At 56.5% G+C, this 13,704-nt stretch overlaps 2 protein-coding genes across 2 annotated transcripts in view; one reads left to right on the top strand and one right to left on the bottom strand.

Annotated features, from left to right (window-relative positions):
- MAN2C1 (mannosidase, alpha, class 2C, member 1) overlaps nt 1-8,251 on the top strand; it is a 12,247-nt gene extending 3,996 nt beyond the window's left edge. The window contains exons 5-26 of the mRNA XM_006866471.1: nt 585-762; nt 1,054-1,243; nt 2,645-2,751; nt 2,937-3,047; nt 3,366-3,458; nt 3,582-3,698; nt 3,812-3,907; nt 4,009-4,154; nt 4,463-4,586; nt 4,938-5,059; nt 5,202-5,287; nt 5,407-5,562; nt 5,720-5,817; nt 5,986-6,080; nt 6,276-6,380; nt 6,496-6,652; nt 6,764-6,907; nt 7,329-7,438; nt 7,526-7,605; nt 7,698-7,846; nt 7,936-8,045; nt 8,125-8,251. Coding sequence (XP_006866533.1) covers nt 585-762; nt 1,054-1,243; nt 2,645-2,751; nt 2,937-3,047; nt 3,366-3,458; nt 3,582-3,698; nt 3,812-3,907; nt 4,009-4,154; nt 4,463-4,586; nt 4,938-5,059; nt 5,202-5,287; nt 5,407-5,562; nt 5,720-5,817; nt 5,986-6,080; nt 6,276-6,380; nt 6,496-6,652; nt 6,764-6,907; nt 7,329-7,438; nt 7,526-7,605; nt 7,698-7,846; nt 7,936-8,045; nt 8,125-8,251 — 2,701 coding nt within the window. The remainder of the gene's footprint in view (nt 1-584; nt 763-1,053; nt 1,244-2,644; nt 2,752-2,936; nt 3,048-3,365; nt 3,459-3,581; nt 3,699-3,811; nt 3,908-4,008; nt 4,155-4,462; nt 4,587-4,937; nt 5,060-5,201; nt 5,288-5,406; nt 5,563-5,719; nt 5,818-5,985; nt 6,081-6,275; nt 6,381-6,495; nt 6,653-6,763; nt 6,908-7,328; nt 7,439-7,525; nt 7,606-7,697; nt 7,847-7,935; nt 8,046-8,124) is intronic.
- A 783-nt stretch (nt 8,252-9,034) lies between these two features.
- Nucleotides 9,035-13,443, bottom strand: NEIL1 (nei endonuclease VIII-like 1 (E. coli)). Its single transcript, XM_006866472.1, has 9 exons — nt 13,010-13,443; nt 11,139-11,258; nt 10,977-11,040; nt 10,633-10,732; nt 10,134-10,261; nt 9,782-9,809; nt 9,547-9,608; nt 9,249-9,387; nt 9,035-9,105 (listed from the first exon to the last, which is right to left on the bottom strand). Exons 1-9 carry the CDS (start codon nt 13,441-13,443, stop codon nt 9,035-9,037), a joined length of 1,146 nt encoding a protein of 381 aa, XP_006866534.1.
- Nucleotides 13,444-13,704: the final 261 nt, after the last annotated feature.

Genomic DNA, 13,704 nt, shown 5'->3' on the forward strand with positions numbered 1-13,704 from the left:
CCACCCACCCCCACCCCAATAGGGTTTCTAAGACTGCATAGGGTTTCTAAGACTGCAATTGTTACGGAAAAAGATTGCCACAGCTTTCTCCTGTCAATCAATTGGTGGGTTCAAACCACCGACCATTTGGTTAGCAGCTGAACTCTTAATCACTGTGCCACCAGACGAAGGCAGTGCTTTGCCAAGACAGCTTTGGAAATAAAAGGTTGAACAGCAGGGCAATTCAGTGGTTCCACACCTGGCTACATAGTCTCCCCGACTGAGGTGGACTCCTCATCAGCAGGATGTGGGTCTGGTCTCTCCACCACGACCCCAGAGTAAGGCTGACAAGGGTATGCATGTTCTCAGAGTGGACTTGCTGTGAAGGCCATTGAGGTGGGGGGGCTGAAGAGCATGAGGAGGTTTCCTGGGGAGGATCAAGAGTTCAGTTTTGCACACACCTAACGCACCTTGAGATTCTCTGGGTGGATAATCCTGCAAATAGCTGGGGAGGGGTCAGCTAGATGCCTTCTGAGTTCACCATCCTCAAGTCTCTCGAATCTTAGTTGGTTCCTGTGGCTTGAGGCTGCTTCTCAATCTTGTAGCCTGACCCTCTATGTGGAAGTAGCCTGCAATGGGCTCCTGGGGGCTGGTAAGGGGAGCATGATCGCAGGCCCTGATCCTGAGAAGACGTTCCAGGTGAGCCAGGCCGAGCTGGCTGTATTCCACCGGGATGTCTACAAGCTCCTGGTGGATCTGGAGCTGCTGCTGGGCATTGCCAAGGTACCTGACACCCCCGCTGTAACGTCTCTAGAGCTCTGCAGGTTGTTTCTGGAGTCACGGGGTTAGAATTCTGGGAATCTAGAATCAGGAGGGTGTTTCTTCCTGCCCAAGTGTGGAGAAATCTCCCAATGTATGAGGGAGCGGGGATGGACCATGCTAAGTGAGGGGACCAGCAAGAGCGAAGGCTTGGAGGTAGGGGTGGAGTTGAGAGCCCCTGGGAGATAGTGGGCGACTGGCTTTCGAGGTTCAATTCTCCTAAAGGGGAAATGAAAGCCTGTAACTCGGCTACAGGGCCTCGGGGAAGACAACCAGCGCAGCTTCCAGGCCCTGTACACAGCCAACCAGATGGTGAACGTGTGTGACCCTGCGCAGCCCGAGACCTTCCCAGTGGCCCAGGCCCTGGCATCCAGGTTCTTTGACCAGCGTGGAGGTGAAAGCCAACATACCATCCATGCCATTGGGCACTGCCACATTGATACAGGTATGGACGACAGCTGGGGGCAGTGGGACTGATGAAAGCCCTGGCTGTGCCCTGGAAGCACTGTGTGAGCCTCAGCAAGTTCTTGCTCCCTTTGGACCTCGATTTTCCTCACCTGTAAAATGGGGTGGAGGACTGGACAGTGAACTCCCATTCTTTCAACAAAATCTTATACCTCATGAGACTCCGTGCCTGACACTGGGGATAGGATTACAGAGGCTGATGATCAAAAGGCAGCCACAGTTGGTGCCATGATGGAGGCAAGTTTGTGGGGCTGGGGGCTCAGAGGAAGCACTTACCTAAGCTGGGTCAGGGGGATTCAAGAGAGGCTTCCTAAAAGTGGTGTTTTTTTAAAAAAACCTTTTTATTGTGACTTGAGTGAAGATTTTATAGAGCAGATCATCAGTCTTACATCCAACAAATTGGACACTTTGTTTCACCCCAGTGATTGCAGTCCCTTCCAGATACCATCCATTAACTGCATTTACCTCTGTTCACTTTAACTCTGGCTCTCCTCCCTGTGGTTTCTGCTACCTTCATCTTTCCTCTGTCAGTCTCCCTCCTGTTGTATATTGCCTTCCCTGTCACCTCAGTGAGGAAGTAACTATGGAAGTAAGGACATAGGAGCTGTGGTAGCGTAGTGGTTCCGAATCGGGCTGCGAACCTCAGAGTCAGCAGTTCAAAACTACCAGCTGCTCCGTGGGAGAAAGACAAGGCTTTCTGCTCCCGTAAAGATTTATAGCCTCGGAAACCCTGTACAGGGTTGTTATGAGTCGGAGCCGTCTCCATGGCACATAACAACAAGGCTGACAAGGGTATGTGAAAGTTCTTAGAGTGGTGTGGAGTTTATTGAGGTAGGGGCTCAAGAGCAGGAGGAGGTTTCTTGGGGAGAGCCAAGAGTTCGGTTTTAGATCTAATGAGTTTGTGGTGTCTGTGAAGCTTATGGGAAATCCACATTTTTAACAAGTTCCCCAAGGAACTTTTGTACCCTAAACAAGGGCTTTCTGTGCTGCGCCAGGATTTTGAGTAGGATGTGGGGAGTCTGGGCTGGTAAGGGAGGAAGCAGGCCTAGAGGTCAGGAGAGGCTGTATGCCTCACACAGGATGACTGACCCAGGCAGGTCCATCTTGGGGCGCTCTGCCCCCTGTTCTGGGAACTTTATCAGTGTGCAGGCACAGGAAGGGTTAATTACTGCCATCTCTCACAGAATTGTCTTTGGGGTATCCAAGCTGTCCCCGGACCCCTTCTCCATCCACTCCTCCCACTTTGCAGGAACAATTTGAAGTTACAGCTCAGGATGGATGTGGCAAGGCTATGTGAGATGAAGGCCTGGTTCGGGTACTGAGGCAGGAGTAGGGCCGGAGCTCTGTATGGAGCTGGGGCCTTCCACTTCTCCCTTTCTAGCCTGGCTATGGCCTTTCAAGGAGACTGTGCGCAAGTGTGCCCGGAGCTGGGTGACAGCTGTCCAGCTCATGGAGCGGAACCCTTCCTTCATTTTTGCCTGCTCCCAGGTCAGTCAGAGCCCTGGGGGCCAGGGTGGGTACCTGAAACTCCCTGGAGCTCAAAAGGTCAGAAGAGAAAGCTCCGGGGGCTTCTTAGGCCTGGGGCTAGGGCTCCTACTCACTCTTAGCTGCCACTGGTCCCAGATGTTCAACACTGGGTGTGTCCCTCCCCCCCCATGACTCCTGGCCCACAGGCACAGCAGCTGGAATGGGTGAAGAACCAATACCCTGGTCTGTACGTCCGGCTGCAGGAGTTCGCTTGTCGCGGGCAGTTTGTGCCAGTGGGGGGTACCTGGGTGGAGATGGTGAGTATATCCCTCAGGCCTTAGCCTCAGACCGTGTTGTTGAGGCTAAGGCCTTTCATCCTTGTGGTCCAGCTCCACCTCGGCTTTGATGGGGGCTTGCTACAGGCCATCCCACCCGCTCTTTGAAAAAGATCGTTAGCCCCTGGAATCCTCAAGGCCTGGGACTCCAAGTGGGTGGGCTTTTTCAATCATTCATGTCTGCTGAGCCCATCCCAGAATCCTTCCACAGGGCACAACGGGAGATGACACTCCTGACAGATGCAGCCTAGTTTCTGCATTGGGCACTGACCCCGGCCCTCCCTCTTCCCTTGCTGCCAGGATGGGAACCTCCCCAGTGGAGAGGCCATGGTGAGACAGTTCCTACAGGGCCAGAACTTCTTCCTGCAGGAGTTTGGGAAGATGTGTTCTGAGGTAGGTTGGGAACTGCCTTGCCTGAGTACAGGTGGGGGAGCTAGGCCAGGAGCCAGGAGGGACTAAGTGGGGGCTGCTCCAGCGGGAGCCATGCTTCCTGTGCCCAGAGGCCTTTCCCCACAGTTCTGGCTGCCGGACACATTTGGCTACTCCGCGCAGCTCCCCCAGATCATGCGGGGCTGTGGCATCAGGCGCTTCCTAACTCAGAAGTTGAGCTGGAACCTGGTGAACACCTTTCCGGTGAGCAGGTGGCAAGAGACTTGTGGCCAGAGTGGGTCTGGGTTCCCACGGACACCCTGCCCCAGCCCTGATTCTGGTCTCTCCTCTCTGCCTCGTGTCTTCCCAACCGGTAGCACCACACCTTTTTTTGGGAGGGACTGGATGGCTCCCATGTGCTGACCCACTTCCCGCCTGGTGACTCATATGGGATGCAGGGTAGCGTGCAGGAGGTGAGGGGGTACCCTGTGGCCAGGTTGGGGGGGAGGACAGGTTGGAGAGGGCAGAGTGGCCTTCCTAGACTGACCACACTGGCCTGCCCCTGCCTGCCCAGCTTCTGAAGACCGTGACTAACAACCGGGACAAGGGGCGGACCAACCACAGTGCCTTCCTCTTCGGCTTCGGGGATGGAGGTGGTGGCCCCACCCAGCCTATGGTGGACCGTTTGAAGCGGCTCTGCAATACAGATGGGCTGCCCAGGTCAGCTGGACCGTCAGCAGCTCAGCTCGAGCTCAGCTTCCTGGCAGTTCTTGCCTTGAGCCCTACCTCCTGCTCATATATTAGACCCAACCCTTCCTTTGGACCTGACCCCATCTAAACCTGGACCATTGGCTCCTCCAAACTTCCACCCCGGGGCTTGGTGTTCTCAGAAGCTCTCCAGCTGGGGAGCCCTTGACAGGGGCAGCTCCTCTCTGTGGGGCTGGGTTTCTTGTCTTTGCTAGCATAGCGGGAAGGTGGCCTATGTGGCCCCCAGGACTGGGAGACCCAGACCCATGACTTCCCTTCAGGGTACAGCTATCTTCTCCAGAGCGACTCTTCTCGGAGCTGGAGAGCAACTCAGGGCACCTGTGCACATGGGTCGGGGAGCTCTTCTTGGAGCTGCACAATGGCACCTACACCACCCAGGCCCAGGTCAGGGGCTGGATTCCAAGCCAACAGGATGGGAGTGCCCTGAGTCTTTAGGAAGTCAGAGCAGGAGGTGGGGACAAAAGAGGTGGAGATGGAGCCAGCCCAGACCCAGGGGGAGAAGCCTGTGTTCATGGGGCTGGAGGAGTGTGGAGGAAAGATGTGCAGGCGTCGGGTCGGGTAGGGAAGCTGCTTAGAGGAGACTGGACTGAGAGGGCAGTGGGGAGGACCCTTGGGGTGGGTCACCCACAGAAACTTTATCTAGGAAGCTCTGGGAATCCATCAAGGGTTCTGAACGAGGGAGGACTTGGGGAAACTTGAGGGGACTCCAGCCTAGTCACTCTACCCTGGGCCCAGATCAAGAAGGGGAATCGGGAGTGTGAGCGGATACTGCATGACGTGGAGCTGCTCAGCAGCCTGGCCCTGGCCCGCAGCACCCACTTCCTGTACCCAGCAGTCCAGCTGCAGTACCTTTGGAGGTCAGCTCAACTCTGCCCCTGCTGTCCACCTGACCTCTCTTCAGACACCTCTGTAGCCCCCTCCCACCATCATTTCTCTTGCCTTCACTCCCGTCTGTCCCATTCCCAAGACCTCCCTCATCTCTGCGTGTGGCCCTTGCAGGCTCCTACTCCTAAACCAGTTCCATGATGTGTTACCTGGAAGCTGCATCCAGCTGGTGGTGGACGATGCCATGAGCCACTACAAAGGTGAGGCTCACGTCAGGCCTCTCTGCACACCCAGGGCTAACCCCAGTGTCCCCTATGGAAAAGTCAGGGGTCATCCCAGACCCATGGCTGCCACCCATGACCAGTCAGTCTCTCCTTAGACATCCGTTCCCATGGCAATGCACTGCTCAGTGCTGCAGTCGCAGCCCTGTGTGTCGGGGAGCCAGGTCCCGAAGGCCTCCTCATTGTCAACACACTGCCCTGGAAACGCACAGAAGTGCTGGCCCTCCCCAAGCCCGGTGGGGCCCACATGCTAGGTATGAGCTGAGGGGAAGGCTGCTACTTCAGCAGGAAGGCTCAAGGCCGGACCTGGAGGGTGGAGGGTGCCGCAGCATCTGTACCCTGCCTGCCCTCCCTGAGCAAGGTTCCCCGGAGGTCTGGGAGGCTGCCCTAACGCTGTTGCTTTATCTTCAGCGCTGGTGACAGTACCCAGTATGGGCTATGCTCCTGCTCCCAGCCCCACTTCCCAGCAGCCCCTGCTATCCCAGCAGCCTGTGTTTGTAATGCAGGAGGTGAGTCCTGGCAGAGCCCAGTGGACTAGGAGGCTGTCTTGGAATGCTACCCAATGACATGGGGCTTTGGGGTCCAACAGCCTGTAGGGATGGCAGGGAGGGGTTGGGGTCAGGGTACCAGTTGGAGAGACCCCTACAGACTCAGTCTCAAGGCCTTGTACCACCAAGAGTGATGGTTCGGTGACTCTGGACAACGGCATCATCCGTGTGAGACTGGACCTGACTGGCCGCCTGACGTCCCTGCTCCTGGTAGCCTGTGGCAGGTACCAATCCCTCCTTGCCCTCTCCCAGTGCCTGGCAGCTGCATCCCAGACCCTACTCCCTGACCCTGGCTACAACAGTGCCCACAGCAATCCACTAGTAGTCCACTCTGGCCTGGGACCTGCCCCACCCTCCTCAAGCAGCAAAGAAGATCCAAGTCATCTGCAGGTAAAAACACAATCCTCATTTCCTTCCAGGGAGGCCATTGCTGAGGGTGCCGTGGGGAATCAGTTTGTGCTGTTTGATGATGTGCCCCTGTATTGGGATGCGTGGGACGTCATGGACTACCACCTAGAAACACGGTGCGGGGTGGGCAGGACTTGGGGGTGGAGTAGAAGGAAACGCAGGCCTATCAGGCCACTTCCAGGACCCCTTACAGCCTGCCCTGCCTCAGCACCTCTCACCCCTGCCACACAGAAAGCCAGTGCTGGGCCAGCCGGGGACCCTGGCAGTGGGCACTGAGGGTGGCCTTCGGGGCAGCGCCTGGTTCCTGCTGCAGCTCAGCCCCAACAGCAGACTCAGCCAGGAGGTGGTGCTGGACGTTGGATGCCCCTATGTCCGCTTCCACACCGAGGTAGTAGGGAGGACGGGTGTGGGCTCCTCAGGTGCAGCTGATGGGGAGGTGGCTGGCAGCAGGCTTGTGTGTCTGTCCCTTCATTTTCACCACCCTCCACCTTGCCTGCAGGTTCACTGGCAGGAGTCCCACAAGTTCCTGAAGGTGGAGTTCCCTGCCCGTGTTCGGAGCCCCCAGGCCACCTATGAGATCCAGTTTGGGCACCTGCAGCGGCCTACCCACTACAACACCTCTTGGGACTGGGCTCGCTTTGAGGTTTTAACATTGGTGGGGAGGATGGGGAAAGACTAGTGGGGTGAGAAGGAGGATGGTCAACATTTGCTAGTTCCAACATTTATCTAACACCTGGTGTGACACTGTAGGATAAGCACCAGACTGCTAACTATAAAGTTAGCCATTCAAACCCATCAGCTGCTCCTTGGAAATATATACAGGGTTGCTGTGAGTCAGAACCGATTTGACAGTATTTAATAACATCACCATGTGTGCCAGGCACTGGTGGGTGAGTACTATTAATCCCCATTCCACAGATGAAGAAACTGAGACCTAGAGATTGAGTGACATACCCATAGGCTGTGGTTCCAGAACTTGTTCTCAGCCCAGTGAGAGGCACTCGGGAAACTGGGAGCACAAGAAGGGGCATGGACCACCACATGGGTCTTGGGTCTGCCTCCAGGTGTGGTCCCACCGCTGGATGGATCTATCAGAGTCCGGCTTTGGACTGGCCCTGCTGAACGACTGCAAGTATGGTGCCTCTGTGCGTGGCAACGTCCTCAGCCTCTCTCTGTGAGTGGGGAGCCCGGCAGTTGGCGCAGGGACTGCTCTTCCCAAAGCAGAACTCCAGCCATTCCAACTTATCCTTCCCCACCCCAGCTTGAGAGCACCTAAGGCCCCGGATGCCACTGCTGATATGGGACGTCACGAGTTCACCTACGCGCTGATGCCACATAAAGGTTTGTGCTGAGGCCGTGGGGCCCTGCTAGGGACCTTGGAATCCCCTGAATAGTCACACCTCGCTGTTCCCACTTTCTGCTCCGCACCCCAGGCTCCTTTCAGGATGCTGGCGTCATCCGTGCTGCCTACAACCTCAACTTTCCCCTGCTGGCGCTGCCGGCCCCGGGCCCAGCGCCTGCAGCCGCCTGGAGTGCCTTCTCCCTGTCCACACCCGCGGTGGTGTTAGAGACTGTCAAGCAGGCAAGGGGGCGGGGCGGGGGCGGGGCGGGGCGAGGCGAGTCTGCCGCTGCCCCGCCCAGGCCCCGCCCATCATCCACCTCCTTCCCCAGGCCGAGGCTGGCCCCCTAAGTCGCACGCTTGTCCTGAGGCTGTACGAGGCCCATGGCAGCCACGTGGACTGCTGGCTGTACACATCGCTGCCGATTCAGGAGGCCGTCCTGTGAGTGGAGGTGCCCAATAGGGGTGGGAGTTTGAGCCGGACCCTTTGAGAGGTCCTCATGGCTCCTCCTGTTCTCCAGTTGCGACCTCTTGGAGAAGCATGACCCAGCTGGCCACCTGCCCCTGCGTGACAACCGTCTAAAGCTCACCTTTACACCCTTCCAAGTGCAGTCCCTGATGCTCGTGCTGCAGCCGCCCTCGGACTGAGCCCCTGGGGTGGGATTTTTTTCATAGAATTTGGAAGCTCCTCATTTTTGCCCCCCCCCCCAAGCCGGAGCCCCCCTCTGACCCAATGTACAATAAATCCGAGGGATTGTGAGCACTGCTGGCAGCCCCTTCGCCCTTCAGGGCTCGTCCTCAAGCTTTGAGCAAGGAGGGGGTTTCTCCTGCCATTTGAGGGCATGAGCAAGGTTAAAGTTTACCTATAAGGATAGGTTCAGGATTGCAGCCTCCAGGAGAGGTTGGGGCTGTCTGGTGACCACAGGTTAAGAGACCTTAAAATACACAGCTTCTTACCTGCTTCAGTAAGTACAGAAGGCCTGGGGGAGAACTGGAAGCCCAGTGGGTGGGTTCTGGCTGCCCCCAGTAGGTGAGGGTCACTGTCAGGACTAGGTGTAGGGGCAGCACTGGCCCTGAGGAATCCAGGACCCGGAGGCGCTGTGGAACCTGGACTAGGGCGCTCAGGACCTGCCCCTGTATGAACCAGGGCCATCAGGACTGGGATGGGGCTCAGTTTGTCCTGTTGAGGACAGTGGCCTCCCATCTTCAGGGCTGGGCGAAAGGCCCTCCCAACAAGGCCCTCCCAGACCTGCAGCCAGCCCAAGAAGTTTCTAGAAGTTTCAACACTCATCAGTTTATTTTTAAAATGGCGTTTTCCACATGGACTTTAAAAATGAGGATGGTAAGGGGTATACTTAAAAACATTATAGACCCCACTCAGATCCAGGGCAAGGCCACAGAAGGGTGGACACAAGCTAGGGGACCCTCCTGCTAAGAAGCTGAGGTCTCCTCTGGCTCTAAAGATGAGTTGTCAGTTCTGGTCTTCTGGGGTCTGCGGCGGCCTGGGGAGAGGCCAGAAGTAGGGTAGCTAACTCAAAGGCACCCAGGCTGAGGATGGCCCTGCTGCCTCCCACCCTCTCCTGAAGAGCCAGTTTCTAGGAGACCCTCCCTTTCCTTCCCAGAGGAGGATGCAAAGGAAAGCCACCTGAGGTTGCTGGTCGCTGCCTCCTCTTGCCTTTCTTAGGGACTGAGGGGGTATCAGGGTCCTGAGCTGCAGGCTGCTTGGGAAGGTCCCTCTGTGCTCTTTGTGCCCTGGAAGGGGTCTTGCTTGGAGGTGGAGGGTCCTAGGTGGAGGAGACAGAGGTCCCCAAGGGGCTCAGAGTTCAGAGGTTGGTGAGGGCCTACCTCCCACTTTATCAGAGCCAGGCAGCTTCTCAAAACCATGGACACAGGGATACAACCAGGGCAAGAGAGCCTGAGGGAGGAGGGAGGATGCAACACACCCGCTTCCTGGCCTCAGGGCCTGCCTGTGTGCCCTTGGATTTCTTCTTCTGGGCTTTGCCACCTGTGGAACAGTGACATGGGGTAGGGGTGGTGGGTGGCTTTGCTTCCACAATTTTTCTCCAGACCCCACCAGTGGGGGTCGGAGTGGGGATGGGGTGGGGTGGAGTGCTGTGGCCCTTGCAGGCACAAAGTCTGTTTTGCTCTTAGCCTTTGATATTAATAGACATAACTTACCTTTGGGTACGAGGGGTCCAGGATCCCCCTAAAGTGAAATGGGGAGAATTCAGGAGACAACCGGGGCTAAGGCTGGGCCAGTGTTTCTTGGAGAGAGGTCTTGTACCTATCTCCCAGGTCAGTACAGGCCCTCCCCTGGAGGCCCTCTGGTCCCTCTTAGTCAGTCAGTGCTGACTTTAATAAGCTCATCCTGAGGTCTGTACCATCAGCTGGAACTCACAGGAGCAGAGGAGCCATAACATGAAGGAGATCTAGACCCCCAGGAACGCAGGGACCCCAGCCCTTGCTCCGCCTGTGACCCACCACATTTACTGGGGGCTCGATCTGCCTGTGTAAGGAGAGCCCCCCACACCTGGAACCAGATGGTACGGCCATGCCGGTCCCGAAGGGAGTTCATGCCTGGAATGCCATAGCACCGCAGCCAGGCTTGAAAGGCAGCGAAATCTTCCTCCCCAAGCTCCGGCCCGTAGCCTTTGCCCCCTGTGAGACAGAGGAAGCAGGTCGAGGCCAGGGAACAGACTTGGGCCAGATCACAGCTGTACCCTGAGGGACTGAAGCAGGAGCCATGGCTGCCCCTTCCCCAGTGGTGACTTCAGGCCGGTGTTTTCCCCACTCTGGGTTGTGGTTTCCCATCTTTGCCCTGCCTGCCCACCTCATAAGCAACTTGGAAGAGAACCACATGCCTGAGGAGTAAGGAGGTTGAATTCCACTTAGTCACAACTAAGACTAAAACCCCCCACTTCCTAGGTGGACAGCTGGGCCTAGAGAGGGGTAGCCACTGCCCACCTACAGAGTCACTCAGTAAGCCAGGGTAAAGGGAGTTATCCACCTTTGTCCTGCCAGAGTCTTACCCAGTTGGACCACTTCTTTGGGCACCGAGTGGCATAGCTCCAGCAGGTCAGGGTTCTGCAGCTTGGCCTTGATCTTCTTGCTCAGGGTCAGCTCTGGACTCTGAAGAAGAGGTAGGACCAGGCTGTCAGCTTGTGCAGAGCAGCAAATGTCTCTGAGGTCACAGGCACTCACGCACACAGAAGGGGTAACAGGCCCAACGCCAAGAAAGAGCCTGCCTGAAGTCAGAGGTGGTCCATGGCAGAGCCAAGCTGGAGATAGATGATGTGGCCCATAGGCTGGCAGCCCCATTCTGACCTGCATGGTCCGGTACATTTGCTCAGTGTTCGGACCTCCCTGTACCCACCGGCTTGTACTGCTGCAGGGCCTCCAGTACTGTGCGGGCCTTCTCAAACGGGGGGATCCTCAGCCTGGAGTGGAGTTGGAGAGGGGGCCATGCTGAGCAGAGGACACATGGGTATGTTCTAATCCCAAGTCATTGCTGGTGCCCACAGCCTGCCCCACTGACCGATGCAGGATCTCAGCCCGAAGATAGTTGCCGATGCCATTGAAGAACCTCTGGTCCAGGAGGGCCTCACAGATGGGCCGGTCAAAGGCCTTGTCAGCTAGGTTCCGCAGCACATTCTCCCTGAAGGGACACGGCCCAGGTGTAGGACCCCCCCTTGCCCCCCCTTCTGGCTTGTTCCACTTCTCTGTGTCTGTACCAGTAGAAGGAACTGAGCCCCAATGTCAGGAATTCACAGATATATCCAAGGGCAGGTGGTATGATGACAATTAGGATGGAGGGAATGGGGAGGGTCAGCTTCTGCTTACAATGGGAGGGAAACTGAGGGTCCCAGTCACCCTTCTCCCAGCCTTAGTGCTGTTTTGGCAACTAGAACCCCCATTGTCTTACCTATCAAGTGGGAACAACATGGGATTTTGATTAATCAGGAAAGGTGACAATACCATTCAAAAGCAGTATCTTCAAAGGAATCCTAAGTCTATATTTTGTGTGTGTCCCCAGAATGCTTCAGACTTCTTAGGACACTTGAAGACAGGTGACTGCAGGACTTCAGGTGTGCCCACAACCTGGATGTCCCTAAGACCCCTGGTGGATCTGTGGGCACTGGTGGAGTCAACTCTCCTTAAACTTTTGCAGACTGTTTTCCAGGAGGCTGGGTGTGTGCTGCATGTCCTGGCTAGCGAGCACCCCAGAAGCCTAACAGACACCTCCAAGTGTCATGTGTCTCTTGCTGGCCCTAAGTAAACCTCATTTCTTTGTGAAGAATGGTTGGACATTAGAGTATGAAGGGGACCAGGAGACAGTTTGTGGCAAACTTCCCCTGAGGGAAGTGGATCCCCGTGGGCTTCAAGCTGTAGCACCCAGAACACCTGCTCCCATCTAATCCAAAGTCTCCATAGGAGAAACTTCAGAGCCAGCTGGCAAAGAGTTAACTTGACATGACTCCCAGGAAAACCCGCACCAAGGACAGAGGTTCCCAGAGCCTGCACTTAGGGTTCATGCCTTGTAAGGTCAGGAGGCAACCAGACATGTCCTAGCCCATCCTGATGGGGAGCTGAGCTTCTGGGCTCAGCTGGTAGGACATACTGAGGAAGAAAGAACTGGCCAGTCCACCTCTAGGCATTTGCAATTTGCAACTCTTGTCAGCTTGAATGCTCTTTCTCTCCAGCTTTACACAGCTAGCTTCTCATGAGTCAGGCCTAAGTTCAAATGTCCCACCTATTGGAGTTTTCTTCAGACTTGGGTGTGTTTGTACTCACCTCACTTGTTCCCTTGTCCCCCTCACCCCACCATGTAAACATTAGATCCAGGCGCAGGGACCAGTCCCAAGTTCATTGCTATGCCCCCAGCACTCAGCGCAGAGCCCAGCCAGCAGCAGAGCCTCTTCTCTGGTGGAGAGGAAGTGGCTGAGGCTGAGCCATCTTCTGTGACTGCATCTCAGGTGGAGCCACGCAGCCGTGGAGCACAGGCCAGTAGGCAGGTGGAATATGGGAGACCACAAAACCTGATTCGGAGACTCTCATTAAGCAGCCCCCTCTTACCCCCCCTTGAAACCATCCCTCCTGCTCAGCTTGACATCTTAGCATGTTGTAAGTCCTTCCATCTTTCCTTCTACTTTCTTTCTAGCAGCCTGGGAACACCAAGAAGCATTGTGGGGTTCTAGGTCCAAGCCCCAGCTCAGAGACTCCCTAGCCATGTGTCCCCAGGGCTGTGCCTGCCCATTCTCTAGGCTCCCAGCCTTGTAGCCTTGTAGTGCTTGTGGGTTTACACCTGTGTTAGCTCAGGCGCGGGGACTGAGGGCCAGATGGGGCTGGGAGTCGCCCCTGGTTGTCCAACGAGGCACTGACAGAGCCAGACCTGGAGCCGAGCCCTACCTGAATTGTTCATACTCCAGCAAGACACACGGTCCACGGCCTGGCTGCCACTCGCCTCCAAGGTCCCAGTGGCCAAAGCGGCGAATGTCCACAAAGCAGAGGGCAAGTCGGGAGCCAGGTGGAGCGGTGTAGAAGCGCAGATGAGCATGGGGTGGCAGGACATCTGCAGGCACCAGCTGGAAAGAGCCAGTCATGCCGAAGCGGAAGACAAGGGCCAATGGCTCCTGTGGGGGCTGGGCCCCAGGCAGGGGGCTCAGGATCAGTCGCAGCTCCTTGCCTCGAGCTGTGGCTGAGATGCTGTACGCACTGCTCTCAAAGGGCACCTCAGGGTTTCGACTGACAGATGACTTCTCCACACACCCGCCAAACACCAGCCCGCTGCATGCCTCATTCACAAAGATGCTGGCCAGATGTAGCTCAGGGCCCTCGGGCATCCTGTGGCCGGGTAGCTGGGTCCTGTGAAAAAGTACAGAGCAGGCTGGGCTAGGATTGTGTCTCCCCCCCGCAAACCTCCAAGAGATAGAAACGCAGCCGCTGGTCCCCATAGGGAGTGCTGAGGAAGCCCAGGCTGGGGAAAGAAGCATGACTCTTAACAGAAGCTCACAGCGTTTTAGAATCAAGTCCAACTCCTTCCCAAGCCCTCCTCCAGCAGCTCTTGTCCTGCCAGCACTGGCCCCTGGACACCCTGCTCTTCC

This window comes from Chrysochloris asiatica, unplaced genomic scaffold (genome assembly GCF_000296735.1).
Source record: "Chrysochloris asiatica unplaced genomic scaffold, ChrAsi1.0 scaffold00092, whole genome shotgun sequence".
Lineage (NCBI taxonomy): Eukaryota > Metazoa > Chordata > Mammalia > Afrosoricida > Chrysochloridae > Chrysochloris > Chrysochloris asiatica.